Raw genomic sequence first — 12,911 nt, forward strand, 5'->3', positions numbered from 1 at the left:
ATCTTAATTTGTGTTGAAGATGAACAAAGGTCTTACAGGTTTGGAATGTCAGGAGGGTGAGTAATTAATAACAGAATTTTCATTTCTGGGTGAACTATCTCTTTAAATGTTAAAAAGTCAGTGGGTCGATTCATTTTTCACCTCAATTCTTAGAATCCCTGCGCAGTTTCGAAGAAACAGAACACTCACTTTCTAGCTCGATGCTGTCGACTCCGTTCTCTATCCCTCCTTCCATCTCCATCCCCATGGTTTCCATGGCGATGCCTCCTCTGCCTCTTCTCATGGCCCTCCTCCCCTTCTCCTCCCGTCTCCCCTCTGCTGTGATGTTCTCTGTGTCTTCTCCCACCATCTTCATCTCTCTTTCTGTGCTGGTGGTGTCGGGGTCGCCTGTGCTCCCCTGCGCCCTCACCATCCTCGCCACCTCCTCTCTGAGCACAATCGCACCCTGCCTCCCCCTGCTCTGGATGGTGCAGAGACTGGCGGCTGGAGTGGTGGTGGTGGTGGTGATGATGATGACTGTGATGGTGGTGGTATCGGGACTGGTGCTGCAGGTATTCTTCACCCCGCTGCTGGTTAAGCTCCTGGGGGTTTGGTTCACCCGGTCGGGGCTTGTTGGTATTGTTGTTGCGGTTCTCCTGAGGATTAACTACTAGTGGGCGGTCCAAGTGGGTCTTCATGTCAGGACGGTTGCGGTAGTTCATCTAAAAAATAGAGAAAGCAGATTTGATCAGTACATCTATCCTTAAAGAGGTCATCGGATGCAAAATTCACTTTTACATGTTTCAACATAAATGTGTGTTGGCAGTGTGTGTACAGATACACCCTATAATGTTAAAAAAATTTACTTTTGTTTTTGCAGGGAAAGTTTACAGTCTCTCAGAGAACGGCTTACCCTCCCACAGAAGAGAGGGGCGGGGTGAGCAGAGCTCATTAGCATTTAAAGGGACATGCAGTGAACCGGAGCTGTTTTTGACAAGGTAAAAAGGGTGTTGTTTTACACTACCATTGAGAAATTTTAACCAAAGTATGTTATAGACTTTTCCCTATGACCCTAAAGAATCATATCAACTTTTTGACAATGGGCATCCGATGACCCCTTTAAAGAAATAGTTCACTCAAAATGAAAATTATGCCATTATTTACTTAAAGGTTGTATCAGCGATTCTAGGCTGAAAAATAAAGTGTCAAATGCAGCTGACCTTTCTTCATGATCCGCTCGCTGCCTGCCCCATAAATTGGCTGTAAAAAAAACGCGTCTCTGTGGTCAGCCTAGGGTCCGTGATGAAAGGTCAGCTGAATTTGACACTTTATGTTTCAGGCTTGAAATCGCTGATACAACCTTTAACCTCATGTCGTTCCAAACCTGTATATGTTTCTTTCTTATGTTTAACACAAAAGAAGATATTCTGAAGAATTTTCTTTTTTGGGTGAATTATCCCTTTACAGGTTGATAAAAAAAAAAATTTCCTAGAAAAATGCTGCATTTATTCAATCAAAAATACAGTAAAACAGTAATATTACATAATATTATCACAATTTTTTATTTTAATATTATATTTTAAATTTGAATTTATCCCTGTGATGCAAAGCTGGATTTTCAGCAGTCATTACTCCAGTGTTACATGATCCTTCAGAAATTATTCTAATATGCAAGAATTTTTCTTATTATTTATTATTATTTCCTATAATGTTGAAAATGGGTGTGCTGCTTAATAATTTAGTTTTTTTTTCCGAGATTATTTGATGACTAGAAAGTTCAAAAGAACAGTATTTATTTGTAGTATTTACAACTTTACTGCCATGTCTACTCAATTAAATTCATCATTGCTGAATTAAAGTATTAGTTTTTACATATGAAAATGTAACAATTAAATGATAATTTTGCATTTTTAATGTGGGTAAAGGTCTTTTGTTGGTTGGTTAAATTTATATTTAACTGATATTTATAGTTAGTTTTATAGTTTTTAGTAAATCATAGTTTTTAGGAAATCATTTTAGGAAATCATTGCTCTTAATTGATATATGGTTTGTTAGGATAGGACAATATTTTTCCTATTTACAGTAGGAAATTTACAAAATATCTTCATGGAACATGACCTTTACTTAATATCCTAATAATTTTTGGCATAAAAGAAAAATCGATAATTTTGACCCATACAGTGTATTTTCGGCTATTGCTACAATTATGCTACATATGAAGGTTTTGTGGTCCAGGGTCACATATGTGATCTACGTGTCTCTATTTGTCTCTGACCTTCCAGTGATCTTCTGCATCAAGTTCATTGTAAAGCGCCTCTCTGCTGGTCATCAGGTTCTGTCTGCGGATCTCACTTGTGCGCTGCTCCCACACCGACTTTGAACCCTTTGCGTTCTTCTGCTGCTCTTTACTACAGAGTAAACAACATAGAGACAGAAACAAAGAACTATTTAAACCCAGGGAGGAAGAAAAGCCTTGGTTTTCTTTCCCTAAAGCATCTACGAGCGATGACCAAGAGTGAAAGGAAATGATAGTGTCCCTTAGTCCCCAGCAAGAGAACATGGATGTGGCTCATGAATTCTGTGAAGGGAGTGATGACATACTGAACAATAGCACTGAGACATGATCAGACAGACAGATGAGAGAGAGAGAGAGAGAGAGAGAGAGAGAGAGAGGGGGGGGGGGGGGGAGGCAGAGATGGATAGAGACCAAAACAGCGAAACAAGCAACCCTGTGCTTGCAGTGCTGCTGTGGAAGAGACAGTGTCATCACAGCCAATGATACCTCAGCCTCAGTTTACAACACAAAACTGCAGCTATAGCAGCTGGAAACATGAAAACACCCATACAAAAAACATGAGGAAGGCAGAAAGCAAAAGAAAAAGGGCTACAGAACGAAAAAAATGAGTAAGTAAATGAATAAATACCAGTCCAGTAAACTGTCTGTGGCATCGATACGTTCAGATTTTACTGTAACTCTGAGGAGAGGGGGGTGAAACAAGGAACATAAAAACAACGCTGCCACAACTATCACAGAAAACAACCAACAAAGTGAACAGGCTGCACACTGTCCCGTTCACTGATAGCGACTCGCTTGATTAGTCAGATAAGTTTATGGATGACTTGACTTTGACTTTGTGCCAAGTTATCCCAAAACTTATCTGACCATGCAAGTACCAGATTTATTCACTAAACAAAACTGATTTATTCACTAAACATCTTCACTATAAATGTGTAATACCATGTCCTAACCAGACACAATAAAGTGGCAACAGTAAAATCTCTGAAGTAATGAAAGGTGGCGATGACGAAACGTAAAGTATCCCCAGCTATACATAAAGTGGCTAATTTCCTATTTGTGAAGGGTAAACAAACCTATCATTACTAAAACAATGAAACTAAACTAAAAACTAAAAGCTACTGAGCAACTTACAGAGGATAAGTTTCATGTTTCCTGATAATTCACCCCCATGTCATTTAAAGGAACACTCCACTTTTTTTGGAAATAGGCTCATTCTCCAACTCCCCCCGAGTTAATAAGTTGATTTTTACTGTTTTGAAATTCATTCAGCCGTTCTCTTGTTCTGGCGATATCACTTTTAGCATAGCTTAGCATAAATCATTGAATCCTATTAGACCAGTAGCATCGCGTTCAAAAATGACCAACGAGTTTCGATATTTGTCCTATTTAAAACTTGACTCTTCTGTAGTTATATCGCGTACTAAGACCAGCGGAAATGTAAAGATACGGTTTTCTAGGCCGATAAGATTAGGAACTACACTCCCATTCCGGCGTAATAGTCAAGGAAGTTTGCTGCCGTAACATGACCGAAGCAGGCGCAGTAATACCACACAGCACATGTGCAAATGTTTACTTCCGTCAACATATCCAACGTGCATGCACAGCACAGACAGCGTTCCTCGCCATGGAGACATTTGTGAGAGACGATTTAGAAGATATTTACTTTGGTGCAGATCCTAAACCGTATCAATTTGAACCAGAATTCACTGAAGCTAAGGTTTTGGTACGCGAAAGACAAGAAAGTGTGTCTGAACTGCCTGGGACAGAAGGGATGAGGAGAGCAGATTCGCGCTGGTGGGGCTTGCCAACCCATGCCAACTAAAAGTGAGTGCCTGTGTTGTCGCGAGTGGGACCAGGTATTGCCATCGATGGCAAGGGTGGATCTACCTGATGAGGAAGTGTCAGGTCGCAACATCCGAGGACTTGGATGCAATGCTGCATCCTGCAATAGTCGATTTTTTTTCCGGTTTGACAAAATAAACTAGAAAAAACGTCACACGCCGAGTGGACCTAATGACCAGCTGTCGCAAGAGTAAGTTATTCCTGCTACATTATATAATATAAAGATTTTAAATGCATACTGTCAGTTTGCATTTTCAGGCTTACATTCATGATGTACACTTTTACTCAAAACTGACTTTAAAACACCACCGACTGTTCGCAATAACTTTCTTTTGCAATCACACATGGAATTTGGTCATAGCAAATACTAAGCCAACTGTTCGCCCAAACCTAGTCGTCAGGGGTTGCATTTCACAGGTAACGTTAGCAATTAATCATGTTTCACTTACAGCCGTGGGCGATGCTCCTTGTTGTCCTGTCTGTAACGTTAGTTTGAAGATTGTTGGGATCGCCGTGTCCTTTAGACGCCGTGCTGTAGTATCGGTAAAACTATCCAAATAGTCATCTGGTTCAAAATCCTCGGAGCAAACACGCCATTTCTTGATCGTTTCTAACGGTGTTTTGAGATCTATGTTCAGAGCAGCCAGCCATTGATTCATTAGTCGAAATTGCTTTTTTTTTCGTGGGAATTCTATGAAAGATGGTAGTAGATTACGTCTTCGATTAACTATCACAGCCCCTTACAATGCACATAATCATAGCTAATCACACACAGGTAAATCCAGCCACTAACAATTTACCAGCTGCAACTCTGACAGCTGCAACAACTGGAATTACACAAATTTAGCACCGGTCACTTTGGAAGTTACCTAGCTGGGATCTAATTTCAGGCGCTGTGTGATATTAATGCGCCTGCTTCGGCCATGTTACGGCAGCAAACTTCCTTGACTATTACGCCGGAATGGGAGTGTAGTTCCTAATCTTATCAGCCTAGAAAACCGCTGCTTTACATTTCCGCTGGTCTTAGTACACGATATAACTACAGAAGAGTCAAGTTTTAAATAGGACAAATATGGAAACTCGTTGGTCATTTTTGAACGCGATGCTACTGGTCTAATAGGATTCAATGATTTATGCTAAGCTATGCTAAAAGTGATATCGCCAGAACAAGAGAACAGCTGAATGGATTTCAAAACGGTAAAAATCAACTTATTAACTCGGGGGGAGCTGGAGAATGAGCCTATTTCCAAAAAAAGTGGAGTGTTCCTTTAAGATGTCTTACTTTCTTTAGCTGCAAAGAAACTAAAGGGTTACTTTATCCCAAAATGAAAATTTAGTCATTAATCACTTACCCCCTGTGGTGCCAAACCTGTAAAAGCTTTGTTCGTCTACAGAACACAATTTAAGATATTTGGATAAAAATTGTGAGCTCTGTGGCTGTCCCATTGACTGCCAAGTAAATAACACTGTGAAGGCCAAGAAAAGTATGAAAAACGACTTTCTTCAACAATTTTTCTCCTCCGTGTCACTTTGGAGAGTATCCCCTGGACGCAAACAGCATACGCTATCTTCGTCAGCTGCGTCATGCAGATACGCTGTTTTTGTTCGAATCAAAGCGTAAAAAAACATAGAAAACGTATCCGTGTGTTGCGGCTGGCACAGAACAGCGTACGCTGTTTGCGTTTAGTGCATACTCTCCAAAACAGAAAGACAAATTGTTGAATAAAGTTGTTTATTTTTGTTTTCTTTGCAGACAAAAAGTATTCTCGTAGCTTCGTAAAATTATGGTTGAACCACTGATGGCAGATGGACTATTTTGACGACGTCTTTCATACTTTTCAGGGCCTTGACAGTGTTATGTACTTGGCAGTCAATGGGACAGCCACAAAGCTCCCATTATCATCCACAATATCTTAATTTGTGTTCCAAAGACGAACAAAGCTTTCACGGGTTTGGAGGGATTGAGGTAAGTGATTAATGACAAAAAATTCAATTTGGGGTGGAGTAACCCTTTAAAGTTTTTGAGAAAAACATCCCAGGATTTTTCTCCATATAGTGGACTTCAATGGTGGCCAAAGTTTTGTAGGTCCAAATTACAGTTTCAGTACAGCTTCAAATTGCACTAAACGATGGCAGCCGAGGAGTAAAGGTCTCATCTAGTGGTCATTTCTAAAAAATACAAATGTACACACTTTTTATACACACAAATGCTTGTTGCACGTTGTAAATGTCACGCGTAACATAGGCAGAAGTACCGATCCAGTGTTTACAAAGCGAATGTGCAAACAAAGTCAAATGCCTTTTACGAAAAAAGTAAAACAATGATGTTGGACGATTTTGAAGTTAAAGATGAAATTTTTCGCCAAAGTACACAACCGTTCCAATGTGATTACACATCGCAGAAGCTAGTGCAAGACGAGCATATGTGGTTAAAAAGTATATACATTTGAATTTTTTTAAGAAAATGACCATTTGTTTCACTAGATAAGACTAGAAAATTCCTAGGCTGGGATTGTGTAGAGCCCTTTGAAGCCGCATTGAAACTGCAATTTGGACCTTCAAACTGTTGGCCACCATTGAAGTCCTCTATACGGAATCCTGGAATGTTTTCCTCAAAAAACGTAATTTCTTTGTGACTGAAGAAAGTAAGACATGAACATCTTGGATGACATGGGGATTATTCTGGAATTAAACTTCTCCTTTAATATGGCTTAGATGCATATATTCAAATTATTTTGCTTTCAGTGTTGAAACAAAGTATATAGCTGGAAACATGTCGCATCATGCCTGGTTAGGTCACAGTGTAAGTGGTAGTTGATTGGAATATACAAACACACACACACAACAAAATAAAAACAAATTACTGAACACTTCTTGTAACAGAATGAGGAATTAAATGAAGAATCATATGCCTTATTGTGTCACACACAAAACCACACATCACATACAGATACCACACATTCAACCATAGTTCAAACATGAATTTACTCATAATGTGTGAAGGCATGCCTTTAAAACACTCACATATTCACATAAATTTTCATGGTACTTTTATGGTACTTTTTGATGTTTGACAGTGCCTGTTTGCTGTCTTCTTTACAAAAGAGCTGCTTAGTCCTGCAAAATATCTATTTTGCATTTTGTGCAAGAAAATAAAGTCATATGGATGTGAAACAACAAAGTATGTTGTTTTCATTTTTGAGTGAGCTATCCCTTTAACAAGAGAAATGGAAATAGTCCTAAGGGGGTTACATACTGTACGATCAGGCAGGTTTAAGCAAGTCTGCTGAAAAGTGAATTAGAGTGGATTTACTTAAATATGATGATAAAGTTAAGCTGACAGACTAAGCTAAACTCAGCTAAGCTAGGCAAAAAGCTTTTAAACCAGCTACCAGATGAAATGCATGTGACATAAGGCATAGCCTCTTACAATAATAAAGTTAAGGTGCGAACTATATTATGTCTGATTCTGACATTAATGTGTGAGTGTATTAGGGCTCATTTGCATATATATGCATATTCATGGTATTTACGTGAACGTGAGTGTCAGAGGTGTCTTGTAAGAATTTCACCTTTTGATCATGAATATTTATGAAAAGTGGGTAGGGTTTCATTGCGATGGTGTGTGTTTCTGAACAAGCTATTACTTTTGGGCACAACACTGGCAAAGAAAACTGTGTAAAGGTAAAGATGCTGATTGTTAGTGTGTAGAGTAACTCACGCAGCAATAGATAGGTTGGCAGCAGACATTGGGCTCACTTCTGCCACTTCTTTTGCTTTCTGAAGAGCGATCTTTTGTGTTGTAGCCTCCTCTTCCTCTTGTTCATCCTATAAAAGCAAAAAACATACAGCAGTGATAGCAGCTAACAATTGTTGGGCATTAAAATATCTGCATGAAATTTACGTTTGGTGAATGCGAGACAGAAAAACTGTTTAACCTTAGTTAGTTCCTGAGCATTGGCCAGGTTGTCCACAGCGATAGCCAAGAATACATTCAGTAGTGTGTCTGAGGGGTTGGAGTTAAGAAACAACTTTAGAAAGACAAGGCTTGCGTCTTAGACCCTGTGACCCTATCATAAGTGGACAGTGCTAAATATACATAACTGAAGGTCAGTCGAAAGTAGTTGAAAATGAATAGTACCAAGTACGTTATTAACATGCAGTTACAAATTCATCACTTCAAAATAATGTAGATTTTGTAACAATATACAGTTGATGTCAAAAGTTTACATCCCCCTTTCAGAATCTGCAAAATTATTTTACCAAAATTGGAGGGATAATACAACATGCATTTTACTGTTTATTTTGTACTGAGATGAATAAGATATTTCACATAAAATGTTTACATATAGTCCACAAGAGAAAAAAAATTACCATAAATTTATAAAAATTATCCTTTTCAAAAGTTTACATCCCCTTGATTTTTAATACTGTGTTGTTACCTGAATGATCCACATTTGTGTTTTTTTATTTAGTGATAGTTGTTTATGAGTCCCTTGTTTGTCCTGAACAGTTAAACTGCCCGCTGTTATTCAGAAAAATCCTTCAGGTCCTACAAATTCTTTGGTTTTCCAGCATTTTTGTGTATGACTATATGTAAACATCTTTTATGTGAAATATCTTAATCAGGTCAGTACTAAATAAAAAATAACATGCATTTTGTATGATCCCTCTTATTTTGGTAAAAAAATAACATTTTGCAGATTCTGAAAGGGGGATGTAAACTTTTAACCTCAACTGTACACAATTTTTGAAAAATATATTAAACATTTTATTAATCGAGGATGTGTTAAATTTATAAAAAGTGATAGTAAAGACTTCCACTGTTATTCTATTTTGAATAAATGCTGTTCTTTTTTTATGTTTTATTCATCAAAAAATCTTAAAAATGGTCATGTGACACTGAAGACTGGAGTAATGATGCTGAAAATTCAGCTTCGCATCACATGAATAAATTATTTTTTAAAGTATATTAGAATAGAAAAAATGGTTTTAAATTGTAATAATATTTCACAGTATTACAGTTTTTTCTATTTTTGATCAAATAAACACAGAGACTTACTAATCCCAAAGTTTTGAATGGCAGTGTATATAATAGTGAAAATGCTTGTGTGTTTCTGTGTAAAAAGGATACAGTTGCCAAAGAGTGTAAGGACAATGAAGAAAATGGAGAAGACCATTCCTTTGTCCACCCCTCCCTGAGACTGTATGCCGTCATACATCACTACGTTCCAATCCTCTCCAGTTAGAATCTGAGAAATACACATATAACACACATAAGCAGTTTAAATAAAAGCAACTGTTTTCTTTATCTGTACATGCTTTAAAATGCTGTCTATGCAGGTAGCTCACTAGCTTTTAAAACATATCTATTGTCAAACCAACAAAACAGCCTACCTGAAACACTGTCATAATGGCAGCAGGGAAAGTATCAAAGTTTGTGGGAGGAGTGCCTTGCTCAAAGTTAAACCTGGCAAAAAAGAAAACATCAAATGGCATTATACAACAATAATATGCTATGCATAGTGACTGGTCATCTGTTTCTAACTGAGAAAGTGAATAAGGTATTGGCAGAAGGGGGTAAATCTATACTGACTGTCCACCGAACAGCTGCATCCCGAGAAGAGCAAAGACCACGATGAAGAGGAAGAGAAGGAACAGTAAACTGATAATAGACTTCATGGAGTTTAGAAGAGACACTACTAGATTACGCAAAGATGCCCAGTATCTGAAAAAGACAGAGAGACAAAAAGATATTTATATTTGACATAAATACTTCACACAAATGTATTGTATAGCTTTAGAAAACAAAGAAATACAGCTTTTGGACTACTGTTTCATGCTTTCATCATGCTTTTTTTTTGTTGTTATTCTTAGATTTTGACAGCCCCAGTCTCCATTGACTTTCACTATATGTGGACCACAAAACCACTCATAAGTGTCAATTTTTTTTAAAATTGAGATTTATAGATCACTTGAATCTGAAAAAATAAGCTTTCCATTGATGCATGGTTTGTTAGAATAGGACAATATTGGGCTGAGATACAACTATTTGAAAATCTGGAATCTGAGGGTGCAAAAAAATTAAAAAAAAATGGTTAATGCCTAATGGTTTTTTGGCATAAAAGAAAAAATCTATAATTTTGACCCATTCAATATATTGTTGGCTATTTATGGTTTTGTGGTTTTCAGGTATGGTATGATGTGAGGTTGGAAAAACCCAACTGAAAACATGATTAATCAGCAGTGTAATTTTGTACTTGCTTCAGATCCCAAAAGGAGGACAATACAAAAAAAGACAAAACTTTGTGACGGACAACGCAGAGGTCAAATTAAAGCACGGGAACGCACTTGGTGACTTTGAAGATCCTAAGCAGTCGGAGAGCTCGTAACACGCTGATTCCAAAGGACGTCCCTGGCTTCACCATGGCCCAGACCACCTCAAATATGCTGCCAACGATGACCTGAAACACGCACACAGCCAAATCCCAAAACAAATAAGTAACACTCTGAGGACCGGCTAACAAGGACTTAAGTCTGCATCTAATGTAGGTCAGCGGCTTGCGGAGGTTAAAAACAGAGGCAGAGAGAAAAAAAAGCAAAAAAGAGAGAAAGTGAGACTTTAAATGGGCCAATGGAGAAGGGCACTCACAGCACAGTCGAAACAGTTGAATGAGGAGTGGAAATAAGGGCGCGTCCCCAGTCCGTACATCTTAATCAGCATCTCTGACATAAAGAGGCCTAGGAAAATGAACTCAGCATAAACTGGAAAAAGAGAAAGAGAGACAAGACAGAGAAAGTGGGAAAGGAAACAGAAGTGAGGCCGGAGGGTGTTTACTGGCAGCAGAAATAGAGAAATACAAATTTGAGAAGTGATATGGAGAATAGGACAATGTATCCCACAAAATAAAAAAATGAACTCACAGAGGAAGTCCGACAGTAGCTCTGGCTGATCGTAGTGTACTACAGCCACGCACAGTGTGTTGAGTCCCACCAGGCTGAGGACAGTCCAGTAGAACGCCTGAGTCTTTACAATCTTTCGAATGAAGAAGCGAAGACGTCGCTCTTTCTTACTAAATGGGGTCCCATCGCCCTTTCCGCTCTTTATGCTCCCACGTGCAAAAGGCGAGCCTGAGAACGTACACACATAGCAACACAACATTCAGGTCTAAGCTATCAATATTTTAAAGGATTAGTTCACTTCCAAAATAAAAATTTCCTGATGATGATTTCCTGATTTTCCAAGTCATTCGAAATATTCATGTCTTTCTTTCTTCAGTCAAAAAGAAAAGGTTTTTGAGGAAAACATACCAGGATTTTTCTCAATACAGTATTTTTTAGGAATTTTTTAAATATTCAAATGAGTTGTCTTCCTTAAGATCTGAATTATTCTTACCAACTGCATCTCCCATGTGGTCCTCTCCCTCTTCTGGATTTAACAGGTCGGCTTTGTTTTTCTTTAAGGTGGGTCTGCGACGGGCTCCTGCACACAAATACATTCACAGATACCGTGAATGATTACTGCATTTTAAGCATTAAACAGCTGGAAACAGGAGCATTCATACTCTTACCGGTGCCATCGTCATCCTCTGCAAGTATGACTTCTTCTGAAAGAAATAGAAAGAGCAGTTATAAATGCTTTATTTATACTAGATCTAAAGTATTTTAACTTGAACTTTAAAAATGAGCCATTACATTCTGCAGGAAGTTATAGTTGAGGTCAAAAGTTTATATTCCCCCTTTTTTCAGAAGGAAAAGTCACGCATTAAGAACCAGGGGGGTGAAAACTTCTGAACAGAATGGAGATGTGTACATTTTTCTTATTTTGCATAAATATCATGTTCTTCAGAAGCAACAGAAGATAGTTACATGTTTCCCAGAAGACAAAATAAGTTAAATTTACCCTGATCTTCAAATTCCAAAAGTTTTCACCCCCAGCTCTTAACGCATGGATTTTCCTTTTAGAGCATCAGTAGGTGTTTAAACCTTCTGTAACAGTTGCATAGTTCCTCAGTTTTCCTCAGTATGAAAAAATGGATCTCAAAATCATACAGTCATTGTTGGAAAAGGTTCAAATACACAAAAATGCTGGAAAACCAAAGAATTTGTGGGACCTGCAGAATTTTTCTGAAGAACATCGGGCAGTTTAACTGTTCAGGACAAACAAGGGACTCATGAACAACTATCACTAAACAAAAAAACACAGCTGTGGATCATTCAGGTAACAATACAGTATTAAGAATCAAGGGGATGTAAACAAAGTGTATGTACACTTTTGACCTCAACTGTAAATTATATCTATACATTTGTTAACGTATTTTATGCACATGCCTGCTTTGCAGATCCACTCCAGATATCCGTTGAGTTCTCTCTCAATCTGCTGCTGACGTTTAAGCTTAAGGAACTCGCTCCTGTTTTCCACACGCTCTCTTTCTTTGGCAAACTCACTTGGGGGGCAGAGGTGAGGTGGTGGGGGGAAGACAGAATAAAGACAGACAGGCAGACAGAAAGATACCTGCATAGTTAGCAACTATGAAACCTATACAGAAACATTGTTTTATACAAATGAAGAATATATAGAAAACAGATGCAACTGAAGAATAAATAGATAGACCAATACATATAGATAGATTTTACCCTGAGAGGACACCCAACACCAGATTAAGCATGAAGAAGGAGCCGATGATGATAAGGGGAACATAGTACATCCAGTTCCAGGCGCTCCCTAAGGCATCATTGCTCTGTAATACACACACATTTACCCAATGTTACCATCTAGCTCCTAAGTCCA

General features: G+C 38.2%; 1 protein-coding gene across 1 annotated transcript in view; it reads right to left on the minus strand.

The window, feature by feature from the left end:
• Nucleotides 1-12,911, minus strand: part of cacna1ab (calcium channel, voltage-dependent, P/Q type, alpha 1A subunit, b) — a 141,775-nt gene that overhangs the window by 67,883 nt on the left and 60,981 nt on the right. Inside the window, exons 7-20 of the mRNA XM_073826038.1 lie at nt 12,758-12,861; nt 12,452-12,567; nt 11,692-11,727; nt 11,517-11,603; nt 11,045-11,251; nt 10,773-10,885; nt 10,472-10,584; nt 9,717-9,848; nt 9,518-9,590; nt 9,255-9,372; nt 8,059-8,126; nt 7,842-7,948; nt 2,255-2,387; nt 190-701 (exon numbers count right to left, since the gene is read on the minus strand). Coding sequence (XP_073682139.1) covers nt 190-701; nt 2,255-2,387; nt 7,842-7,948; nt 8,059-8,126; nt 9,255-9,372; nt 9,518-9,590; nt 9,717-9,848; nt 10,472-10,584; nt 10,773-10,885; nt 11,045-11,251; nt 11,517-11,603; nt 11,692-11,727; nt 12,452-12,567; nt 12,758-12,861 — 1,919 coding nt within the window. The remainder of the gene's footprint in view (nt 1-189; nt 702-2,254; nt 2,388-7,841; nt 7,949-8,058; nt 8,127-9,254; nt 9,373-9,517; nt 9,591-9,716; nt 9,849-10,471; nt 10,585-10,772; nt 10,886-11,044; nt 11,252-11,516; nt 11,604-11,691; nt 11,728-12,451; nt 12,568-12,757; nt 12,862-12,911) is intronic.

Source organism: Garra rufa, chromosome 20 (genome assembly GCF_049309525.1).
Source record: "Garra rufa chromosome 20, GarRuf1.0, whole genome shotgun sequence".
Lineage (NCBI taxonomy): Eukaryota > Metazoa > Chordata > Actinopteri > Cypriniformes > Cyprinidae > Garra > Garra rufa.